Source organism: Hesperophylax consimilis, chromosome 17, assembly GCF_061612785.1.
Source record: "Hesperophylax consimilis isolate HC1 chromosome 17, BYU_Hcon_1.0, whole genome shotgun sequence".
Classification (NCBI taxonomy): Eukaryota; Metazoa; Arthropoda; class Insecta; order Trichoptera; family Limnephilidae; genus Hesperophylax; species Hesperophylax consimilis.
This window is the reverse complement of record NC_142852.1, coordinates 9,255,679-9,267,977: the sequence shown is the minus strand read 5'-3', so window position 1 is coordinate 9,267,977 and position 12,299 is coordinate 9,255,679. Positions and strand designations below refer to the sequence as shown.

Genomic DNA, 12,299 nt, shown 5'->3' with positions numbered 1-12,299 from the left:
TATCTACCCTCGTGTAGAACAAACATTCGAAAAAATTCCCCAATTCCTCGTATATGTGCACAATATAATACAAAATTTTACAGCATTGACATTTTTGGTAATAACCTAAAGAAATATCGATATGAAGTAATGCGTACGATCGATTATTAATATGAGAGTATGGAATGTATCGGGAGCATCTCCTATCCTCTTCCTATTTTCCTCTTCCTCTCCCCTTCCTTTAACACCAAATTAATTTTAAGATATTAAAACTTCATTTCCAATGAACTTTAACATAAGAAACTTCTGTGGCTTGACTTCAGTTAACTTGTATATTATGTAAAAGCTGTTTGTTTCTTACAAATAAATAAATATCATAAGCAATAGATTCGAAACTAATGACTTAACGTAACGAACGTTATAATCTGCTCTGTCATAGATAGCGTTAATTAAATTATTTCATTAAAATACCCTTTTTGTGAGTTATGCTTTCAAATATCAGTTTTATAACTTGTCAAATGTATGTCAATAACGTCATTTATCACATATATCTCCAATATAGCAAACATGTCAAATATATAATGTACCTTGGATTGTACGTTATTGTCAGGACTATCGACATCATCGATAAAGGGATCGTCATTGCAGAGGATATCAAAGCAGAAGCCGGAGGGTGGTGAGTAGTGGTTAAACAGGACCCCGTTGAACAGGTCCGAACTCGCTCCTGGGGAGAGTGGCAAAAATATTGTCAGGTGGCAAAAATATTATCGGGCGGCAGAACAGTCAGCTGGTGGTAAAAAAAATGTCACTATTTAAGGATGAATTATAAGAAAACGTATATTTTAATGAAGATGAAAATTTTAAACAAACTATTACCGTACTAACCTTTTTTTCTATTATTTTCTAATTGCATTTTTTCTGATTCTAAATCATTTTTTGTAATAAATATTTTATGTATCTGTTGAATTATAATCTAATATGTACTAGTTTAAAAATTAAATGTTTTGAAGAACTCGTTGACCAACTTAACCGTTATATACAGTTTACACAATCTTCATTGTAATTATGTAACATTTTTTAAAGAAAAACAATGGAGATGAATTTAAAAAAAAAACTACTAGTACAAGTTTATATTTGATGTAAAAAGAGAAATGTAACGATTTTTTTGATGAATCAGATATTATTCAGATATTCCAGAGAGAGTCAACCACAAATATGTCAAACATCTAATGTGTCGAAAACATGTAATATGTCAAACTTATAATGTGTCGAAATCATCAAATATGTCAAACATCTAATGTGTCGAAAACATGTAATATGTCAAACTTCTAATGTGTCGAAAACATCAAATATATTAAACATCTCTGTCAAAAACATCCAATATGTCAAACATCTAATGTGTCGAAAACATCAAATATGTAAAACATTTATTGTGTCGAAAACACAAAAATATCAAATGTGTGAAAAAAATTCAGTATTTCAAAAACATCACATAAGTCAAGAATATAAAATATGTATAATACTTTAAATATTTCAAGAACACCAACTATGTCAAAAACATAAAATATGCAAAATATCAACTATCAAATATAAGTCTAAAAGTTCAAATATGTCAAAATTTCAAATATTTTAAGAAAAATATGTCAAGAACATTAAATATGTCAAAAATACCCAGATCATCACTGCCTCTCCATATCATCTCCATCTGCTTGTTATTCATGCGGACCTGCTTGTCCTGGAAGTCAATTCTGTTGAGTAACATGCCATCGTAGCCCATGGCCTTGTAAAGGTTGGCCATTTCGCGCGAGTGCCCGAACGGGTCGATCTGCCAACCAGCTCGCGGCCTGCCGCACGAGCCGAAGGTATCATTCAATTTCCTGCAATAAATAGTATTTAATTAACTGCGATGAAATGGTCCATAATGTAAAAATTCAAACTAGGAATGTAAAATCACGAAAATTTGATCGCCTAGAAATTAATACATCTGATTGTATTATTATGCTATCGTCTGGATGTTTTCGGCCTTCTGGTCTAATTCAAATCGTATGTTTCAGGTAAATTCCGCATAACCTATTAGACATTGGAAATGTCCTATTGGGTAGAAGAAATGTCCGATGGAACATTAGAAATGGGAGCGCCAAGAAATTCTAAATATATGGACGGAGTTAGAAAACTCGAAAAATAAGGGAGAAAATTAACCATATAATATTTTAATAACTCACCTAAAATTGTCAATGTTCAACGAGTACCAGAACGTTACCAGAACGTCAGGAGCATCAGAACAAAACTAAAGGAGTTCAGAGTAAATGCTCCATCTTTCTTAAACGATTTTATCACACTCACTGAAACCTGGCTAACATCATCAATCTTCTCAGCGGAGCTTGGACTACATAGTCACCATGTCCACCCAGAAGACCGGAGTCAGAATACCAGCTCCAATACAACAATACAAGAGGAGGTGGTGTCCTGATAGCGGTTCGCAAACATATTACTTCGAAAGTACTTAAAATCAAAAATACTGATGTGGAACAAATGTTCGTATTGTTAAGTGGTAATTTTAAGAAAACTATTATTGGAACTGTTTATATTTCTTCTAATGCCAACATATAAATCTATAAAAAACACTGTGAAGATGATGAGTTAGTAAAAACCAAATATCCAAATCATAAAATAAATTTTTGCGGTGATTATGACCTAATTGCAATTTCAAAGGATTTTATAAATAACTTAATTTGCCACATTATACAATAAAATCGTAACCGAAAATGAGTTCGTAAGTAGGAGATTTTGAACTTTAAAGCAGTTTTCATAGGCCTTATACATTATTTTTTTCTAAGCTTATAAAAAGATTTATCTAAAAAATTCTCGATTATTTCAAAGGCCAAGATGTATTCTACTCGCAGTATTAAATTAAAGCATCTGAAATATTTCTAGGCGACCAAATTTTCAAACCAAAAACACATGATTTTGCATTACTACGTATAGCATCGCCTTAATTGAGAATTATATTTATGTCAAATTTGAAATATAATTCGACAAAAATTACATCCCAATGACTGAGTGGTTTGAGACGTTGTCCTGAAAAGATAGATAGGGATCAATTCCCAGTTGAAACCGATAAATTAATAATTAATCTTAATTAATAATATTGAAAAATAGACTTTGTAAGTATGACTCGGCTATTAAAAAGATAATAATGTATATTTATAAAAATCAACAACAACGTTGATATAAACAAACAGTAATCCCTGATATCTTTTTTAACACTTATTCGCGTAAGGAGATTATGAAATTATTGATTATGATTTTTTTTTGCATGATGTCGGCATTCCTAGCAAGACGAATTGATGACCTCCGTGGAAGAAGTACATACATTTTTAAATATTTTTTTATGAGTCTGCAGCAGAAGATTCTCAATTACTTCCAACCGTTTGGAGCCACAGAGATTATGGCATGAAGTTAGTGAGGGGGGAAACGAGATGATGAATAGGGAGCTGACTATTCAAATCTGGTCACGAAATATGGCTAAACCCATTTCAAAGTTCTCCGTGGTCGAGGGGTAAGGCTTTCGATTAGCAAGCTGGAGGTCAAATACCGGAGTTTAGAAGTAAATTTTATTTATTTATTTATTAACGGACATCGTCCAAATTACAAAATAATAACACGAATAAAGTAAAATGAAAAATACAGGAGTAGACAAAGGTACATGAAAGCAAAGACATATGGTAGATATAATATAAAAAAAATAAAGTGACAAGTCGAATCAAGTCAAGAATACGCCGTGGGTCAGGACCACAGGACACTTATAATATTCCGTCACTTGTTTAGTGACCGGCAAAAATCATTCAGACTTATCCCAAAAAAGTTAAGGTTTTGACTTGAGTTGACCAGTCTACACATTCTGGACAATGGTGAATAATATCCATAATTTGTAGAATGATGGTTGAGGAAGAGCAGTTCATTATTTCTGAGTCTGTGCGAGGGGATATTGAAGGGAATGAGTTGCAGTAGAGTAGGTGAATCAACAATACCATTTATAATTTTGAAGAAGCAAATGAGGTCATTTCTTTCCCGACGGACTTCCAAAGGAGAGAGGTTTAGAGTTAGTTCAATTTCATGATTTGAGTATTTGCCTTTTTCTAAACCTAGCCTCCTAGCAATCCCTCTTAAGAACCGATGTTGAACAAATTCAATGCGTCGAATGTGGACAAAATTTGATTAAAAGTAAGTATATTTGCGGCACGTTCCAGCGTTGAAGATACTCTCAAGTGTAAGACCAACATTCAGAAATGAAACGTTACTTGAAATGGCTTTGGCTGTGTTTGGTGGCCAGAGTTGAACAGCCAGGTACTTCCCACGTTACTATTTCCCATCTCATTCCCATCCCCACTACCTTCAGCATCACAACATATGCAAAATAAGGATGCCAGGTTCTCACTGGTTGGGAGCAATTGGGACTCTTAAATAAAAAAAAATGCAGCAAAGTTACCATAGTCTCAGTATAGCTCTGGTGTAAGACCATGATTCAGAATTAAAACGTTGTTTTAAATGGTTTTAGCCGTGTTTGGTGACCAAATCTGAAAAAAAACAGGTACTTCCCCACCATCGTCTACTCAACTCCTTCCCTTCACCACTGCCTTCAATCTCACAACATTCCCCGATTAAGGATGCCATGGTCTCGCAAACGGTCTGTCGCACAGTGGGCTGAAAATCGCCTTTCATAGACATAGAGACTTGAATTTTCAAGGGTATTTTTTGGCTAGAAATGGATTCTACTGATTATTAATATGCTATAAAATTTCTTACGAAGCAATTGCGTGTACAAATGGAGGAGTTATCATTTTTTTAAGAAAAAATTGTATGGCACTGACAATAAAAATGAGGCTATCTCTGGAATCACAAGGTTGGCCATTCTATCCTTACACATAGATATACTACTATTTATTTGTATTTTTTTGACATACTTCGTATTGTGGCGCAACTTGCAATTTTTTTTTTAAATCCTCAAAGTTGAAAAAAAAACTTTTTTTATATTGATGATTCATTTTAATGCTTAAATGCTTTACATATGAGTATGCTTTGTCTAGTTTACATTATTTTATTTACACTGCAAGCCTAAAAGCATTTAAGCATTAAAATGAATCATCAACATTAAAAAGATTGCTTTACATACGAGTATGCTTTGTCTAGTTTACATTATTTTATTTACACTGCAAGCCTAAAAGCATTTAAGCATTAAAATGAATCATCAACATTAAAAAGATTGCTTTACATTGCTTTACATACGAGTATGCTTTGTCTAGTTTACATTATTTTATTTACACTGCAAGCCTAAAAGCATTTAAGCATTAAAATGAATCATCAACATTAAAAAGTGTTTTTTTCAACTTTGAGGATTTAAAAAAAAAAATCGCAAGTTGCGCCACAATACGAAGTATGTCAAAAAAAATACAAATAAATAGTAGTATATCTGTGTGTAAGGATAGAATGGCCAACCTTGTGATTCCAGAGATAGCCTCATTTTTAATGTCAGTGCCATACAATTTTTTCTTAAAAAAATGATAACTCCTCCATTTGTACACGCTTCGTACGAAATTTTATAGCATAGTAATAATCAGTAGAATCCATTTCTAGCCAAAAAAATACCCTTGAAAATTCAAGTCTCTATGTCTATGAAAGGCGATTTTCAGCCCACTGTGCGACGTTGAGATTCTAGGACGGTATTCCCATAAAAAGCAGCGTTTCGATTTATGTCAGCGATTTTTCACCAGTTCAAGACTGAGAGTATGTTTTAATATCTACAACATCAACGCCCCCAACTGCATAGTTAAGGATGCTTATCTTTGGTAAGCCCAGATGATAAAGAAGGTTTATATTTAACGTATTTATTATGACATTTACAAAAGGTGTGCGTGAAATTGATTAAAGAAGCACAAAAAAATGATATCAAAATATAATATTTATTTTGTCATATTATTATTAAACGGATTACATAAACTTGATAATATATCTAATCTTAGATTAAGAGATTTGGAAAATTGGTTATTTTAGTTCAAAGATGTAATATTTAATCCCAACCAGGAATTATTAGATTCCTGGTCAAATAAAATTATTCAAGCAAAACATTTCAATTATCCCAACCAAACGTATGTTGACAAATTTTCGTCAAACAAATGGTTGAGTATTGGAGAGTTGAGCGCAGAAATAGAAGGATTTATGATTGCCATTCAGGATAGAGTCATTAATACTAAAAATTATAGGAAGCATATAATCAAAGATACAAATAAAATTGATGATTTATGTAGAAAATGTTTGGCTTGTCCGGAAACTATACAACATATTATATCGGGATGTTCTGTATTAGCACAATCAAGTTTAAAAATAATTCACCAAAGTTTGGTAATTAAACATAACTTGATTGACTGCCGTAATATAATACCATATTATGAATACGAACTAAATTCATTTTTAGATAATGAATTTTATAAAATATATGATGATAAAACTATACTAACAGACCGAACGATTAGTCATAATATACCCGATATAGTTTTACATGAAAAAATTTAAAAAAATAACTTATAATATCATTGATGTCGCTATTCCTAATTCCTGTAATATTCAAAAATCTCTTAATGAAAAAATAAGAAAACACACAGATTTAGGAAATGAGATAAAAAGAATTTGGCATTCTCAGACTATAAAAATATAACCATTTGTTATTTCGGCTACTGGCATTATACCTAGCTCTCTACTAGATCTATCAAAAAAATGATATATAAAAATGCAAAAATCATTTAGGATTACGAAAGATTTTTTAAATATTTATGTTGAGGGATCAGTAGGATTTATAGGCCCTGTTAGAAGTTCTACCGAGTCGAACCCTCTGATATGAAAATATCTGGAGTCGGTGAATTATTTTCCCATTTGATCTCTGGTGAGTTGACGTGTAGTTTCTGTATTGTTTTGTATTTATTTTGCTTATATAATGCACTTTCATAATGTGAATTGACTAGATGATCATTAGTGGAAAAGTGTGTGGAAGGGTTCAGTTTTTCCTATGGGGAAGATTTAACCCGGACATAAAGTCGAAAATTTAAACACGATTCGTTTGAAATAGAGCAAAAATCTCTCGACAAGTTCTTTAGTTGCATTTAAAGGTACACTGTGAAATTTTCATGCCTATAAAATAATATTAAATAACTGAATAAAACGATTTTTTTAATAATTTTCGGATCTTACTTTGCGACGAACCTCAAAACTTTACCCCGAACCATTTATAATTCCCCTAGCAATGCCGGGAACACGTGAGCTAGTGTAAAATAAATACCTACTGTATATTTTTAACCATTCATTTGCAAAAGCCCCTAAAAAAGGACGTTAATAAATGAATAACAATAATCAATATTTATATAATAAAAGTAAGTGTTAATGCGCTGTACGATCAAAGAAGTTGCATGGTGTGAAAGCCTTCTATCCCCATCCATGAAGAAGGTTACCGTTTTTACCTGAAGGGCGTGCTTTTGAAGATATAAGGGCTGGAAGTTTCACCTTCTAGAAATTTCTATAACAGTCCAGTACATTAGAGAGTATTCGAGAGCATTCCACGACATTCCAGAACATCCAAGAACATTCTAGAATGTTCGGGAACAGTCTGGAATGAACTAAAACTGGATTACAGGCCGTTTCCTGATAAACTTTTATTGAATTCGTAATCGTGACAATACACTGGTATCTATAAATAGTATAAAACAAATTCACTATCCGCGTCTGTCTGTTTGTTCGCTTAGTTCTTCTAAACTACGCAATGGAGTTTAATAGGGTTTTCACTAGCATTTAGAGATTTTTTCCGGATGTTTTATATATACAATACATGGATATTATATTTATTGATAGTAGGCGTGTACATGTTAGATATTAATAAATAAATACCAATGTCATGCAAGTATTCATAATTTAATCTTATTTAATCTGAAATTCGATTTAAGCTTTGTATGTTATTAAATCGTTAAACCTGAATTTAAAAAAAATAATTAAAACATATGAACTCGTTTCAACAACAAACACCAATTAACAAAAATAAAAAATATTGTTATTTATCTTAGGATTAAGCCATTTAAATAATACCTTTGTCTTTGCGATGATACGTTGTTTTCTTAATGATAATGGCACTTATCTGTCATTGTTTACATTATACTTTAAACGAATTAATCTATCGTTTATCATTTATTCTAATTAAATAATATATTTATTGATTAAGTACATGGATTGATAACATAACATACTAAATTTGCTGTACAAGGCAATGAAACGGATTTGTTTGAATATTCGAATTATCAGGAATTAATTGTTTACGTCAATTATATTAATAGTTGCTGTACGATTATGTAATATGCTTGATGCATTCTTGAATGTCTTCAATTAACATTATTAATATAAAGAACAATGTAGGTCCTAGATGTGATCCCTGTAGTACTCCACATCTGTGTAATACAGGCGTAAAGTTAGGGTTACAGTTTCGACCGTTCTTGGCTGTCTTGGAGAGTCGATGGAGTGTTGTTCATTTAAGACGAGACAATATCTTATCCACTGGGGTATTTATATATATATTAAAAATTATTTCATTAATACCATCCATTAAAATGGAAAATCCTTGTATGAAAACATATTAAACTGTTAAAAAAAACTGCGGCTAAAAACCAATGAATCCACCTAGATTTCACCAATTTTTTAGGTTCTATAAATGTGGCACAAGCAAAATGAAGCCAGAATCTTAACGACATAATGAAGCAATCGTGCACAACAATATGCGACGCCCAGCCCTGGTTTATTGGACAGATCTGCAGTTCAATTTTCCCTAGCAAATCTCTAAAATAAAGTGGGAATCTTAACGACATAAATGATAAATTCGTGCACCAACAATATTTGGCGCACGGCCCGAGGTAATGGATGGACCTACCGCCAACTCTGCCCTAGCAGGACTAGAAAGTCTATATTTCCGTGGGGTTTATTTTAATTATTTATGATGAACGTATTACTAAAATATCAATTGTTTCTAGAGGGATGTAACTAATGCATCGACTAGAAAAATTAAATCTTGTGCTTACCACTAATTTTATACATGAAAAACGTTTTATAAAATTTTTAATCCGTTTTACATTCAACATTTTAATGGTAAAGTCTTGTTTTTATTAATCTTAAATATAAATAACTTATATCCCTAGGAATCCTTTTAGAAACATTTGAAATTATAGTAATATAAATAAATATAAAAGTAACATAAATAATTAAAATGTGAACGTCGAGCAAACCCGAGGGGGGAGACTCATAGCGGGCTGTTTAAAACTTATGTCAACTAAACGTAAATTAAAAATGAAAACCTTTAAGTCTATTGTCAATTGAATCATAGAATTTGTAAAATTTTAGAAGATTTTGGTTAAAGAGACCCAGGAATAAACGGTTAGTATAGGCGTAGGCAATATGCAAATGCGTATTGATCTATGACGGTGACTTACCTCAGTCCCCAAGTGAACTGGTCCACGATGCTCTGGTAGTGCGTGGTAGCCTCGTCATTCATAGACCAGGCTCCTCCAGTGAACTCTAGTCGTCCTTCTTCCACCAGGAGATGGACATCAGCTTGCATTTTGTCACTCTGTTCCTGCCACCAGCGGAAGAAGAACGCTGATTCCACATATATGAATCTGAAACACATCAAATTTTTATAAAGTGTAATGTTCTTTGTTATTCGAATTGTCACTGGCATTTTGGGAGGCGGGTATTGTTCCATCGAACACGGCTTACGAATTACAGCTTCAGATGCACGTGAATGTCTACTTTAAATAATTTAAACGAGACGAAATGAAATGGTGTTTGTTGGATCCGGGTGATAGTATCTGTGCGAATGAACAGGGTATGGAATGAAGGAAAACAGCAAAACCAATCACTTACCACTGTATCTCTGCAAAATAGCACACAACACAATCTAGTGAGTTCCATCGCGATGGTTAGGTAGGAACTGGATAAACGAAATCTCGTCGGAAATAAGCGTTTTTTATGTTCCCATTTCAAAATCAAAAAGGTATGGGTACCGCAATCCGGCAACCATTAATTAGATTAGATAACCAACACCTCTGCCATAAGTAACCCCGAGTCGCAAGATACGTTTGGTGATTAAGCAAGGGTGCCCGGAGCCATGGGGGTGAGGTTCGTCCAGGTATTCATGGCGGACGCGTCTGCCCCAATCAGGGTTTAATTAATGAATTAATTAATTAAAGAATGAATTAATAAATTAAAGATTCAATGAAAGAATTATTTAATTAATTAATTATGTAAATAATTAACGAATGAAGTTGAAATCCTGGAAGTGAAAATTAACGTACTTACTGATAACCAGTCGAGCTGAAACTTGGCAGATATACTCATTATTGATGACAATGCATTATATAAACTTTTGGTGGTACTCATGCACACATACGCGCGCTCGCACGCATTTCTCTGAAATTGAATGACATTATAAAATTTTTCCGCAGTTAATTTACGTAATAAATTTTGGTACCATCAAATCAGGATTTGTCTTAAGTGGTAGCGCGGTTCACTCATTTTAATCTATTAATAAAAATAAAGTTCATTTAAAAAAATTGTTTGCTAGTGTCACAGATATTTTGTTTAGTGCTGGCCTAGCCATTTAAATTTTGAAGTCGTATAAAAACATATTTGTTTACCTTCTGGTTGGATCCTTCAACAAGGCGTTGATGACAGAATCCAGTATATACTGGACACCAGCTCGTTGGATATTTGTATTACCTGAAAAAATTACAACGTATTTTTATTTATTTCAAGATAAAATTAAACCACAGTTTTTAATTGCCGAAGTAAAATTTTTTGTAAAATTAATATTGCGTTAAGAAAATTGTTATATTATTACTGTTTATAATATATCACTCTACTATGACTACTAGGTGTCCGGAAACTCGTAGTATCTACACGGAAAAAAATTAGTATTGCTAACTTTTTAAGAATATATTTTTATTTTATATTTGTGATGTATGGTAAAAAGTTGGGTATTCAAGCGATAGATGGCACCAGTCAGAAAGCTTACTCCAGAGTCTGACAGATGTCGCTAGTGTAGCAATTGCCTGTGGGGTATCCTTGTCAGACTTCAAGCTTGTTGAAAGAGAGAATTACCAACCCTCGGGTAGTGAACAGTATAGCTAAATCCAGACTTATATTTATTGTAACGTAAATACACGCAATTAAGAGTAAAGAACCTTTTACTTAATCAAGAGTTCCCAACACACACTAAATCTGCTAGTAAGCAGAGATATAACAATATTATAGAAACAAACAGTACATGATTTACAGAAATGAAACAATAAACAGGAATAAGATACTTCATGTTGGGTACCTATGATATGTTTCCTTGTAATGTCTGCTAAGTGGTATGTTTATTCCCTAATTACCAGGTGAGGTGTGTGTGTAATGTATGTGTGTTTGTGTGTGTGTGCTGTATGTATGCGCATTGAACAGTTTAAATTATTGACATGATGCCACGTTTGAATTTGGACAGTGAATCCGAAAGAATGTCAATGTTAGAGTTTAGACAAATATTATTTAGAGTTTGAAGGGCTCGGTTAATTGGTGAATTAGATGCTGCATTTGTTTTATAATAGCACTGTATGTCGTGTACGTCTCAAAGGTATGTTAAAATTAATAAGGGACAAAAGTTTGGTACAGTCGATGTTATTGTTTAAAATTCTATGTATAAATATTGAGTTATTATCATTGAAGAAGAATTTAATTTAAATAAACCTAAAAGATACGTGAAAAAGAACAAGACAGAGAAAAATAACGATAACGGTCACAAGTAGAAATCTAACCCAGGATCAATAATAATCCCTATATTTTTGGTAATTTAACTACCTTTTTCAAAAAAATAATTTTATCCGAGAAACTATTTAGGTTACACACCAATTTAATTTTAAAAAATTATGATCATTTAGAAAAGGTAGCTGTGAAAAATATTAGAAAAGATATTTTATTCTTAATTTTCATTTTGAAATATGAGATCGACAAATACTAGTCAGTGCTAAGACGCCTGGTCTTTTTTTTTTTTTTTTTTATATTTACTCCACACAGGAGGCCCTGAAGAAAATAATTTCCCTCAGGGCCTATGTCATCTTTGGGGATGCTGTGTGGAGGGTCTTTTTGTGGAGAGGAAGGAGTGAACATGGGTCTTGAAGAGTCCCATGTTGTAGGAGGGAGGAAACACAGAGGCCGGCAGTTCGTTCCACAGCCGAGCTGTTGAACTTAAGAACGAATCG

The 12,299-nt window shown here is 32.7% G+C and overlaps 1 protein-coding gene across 1 annotated transcript in view; it reads right to left on the bottom strand.

Moving 5' to 3' along the window:
* Window positions 1-12,299, bottom strand: part of LOC149415939 (lysosomal alpha-mannosidase-like) — a 45,921-nt gene that overhangs the window by 25,431 nt on the left and 8,191 nt on the right. The window contains exons 4-7 of the mRNA XM_089641767.1: window positions 10,701-10,782; window positions 9,495-9,680; window positions 1,651-1,856; window positions 567-703 (exon numbers count right to left, since the gene is read on the bottom strand). Of these exons, the coding sequence (XP_089497893.1) occupies window positions 567-703; window positions 1,651-1,856; window positions 9,495-9,680; window positions 10,701-10,782 (611 nt within the window). The remainder of the gene's footprint in view (window positions 1-566; window positions 704-1,650; window positions 1,857-9,494; window positions 9,681-10,700; window positions 10,783-12,299) is intronic.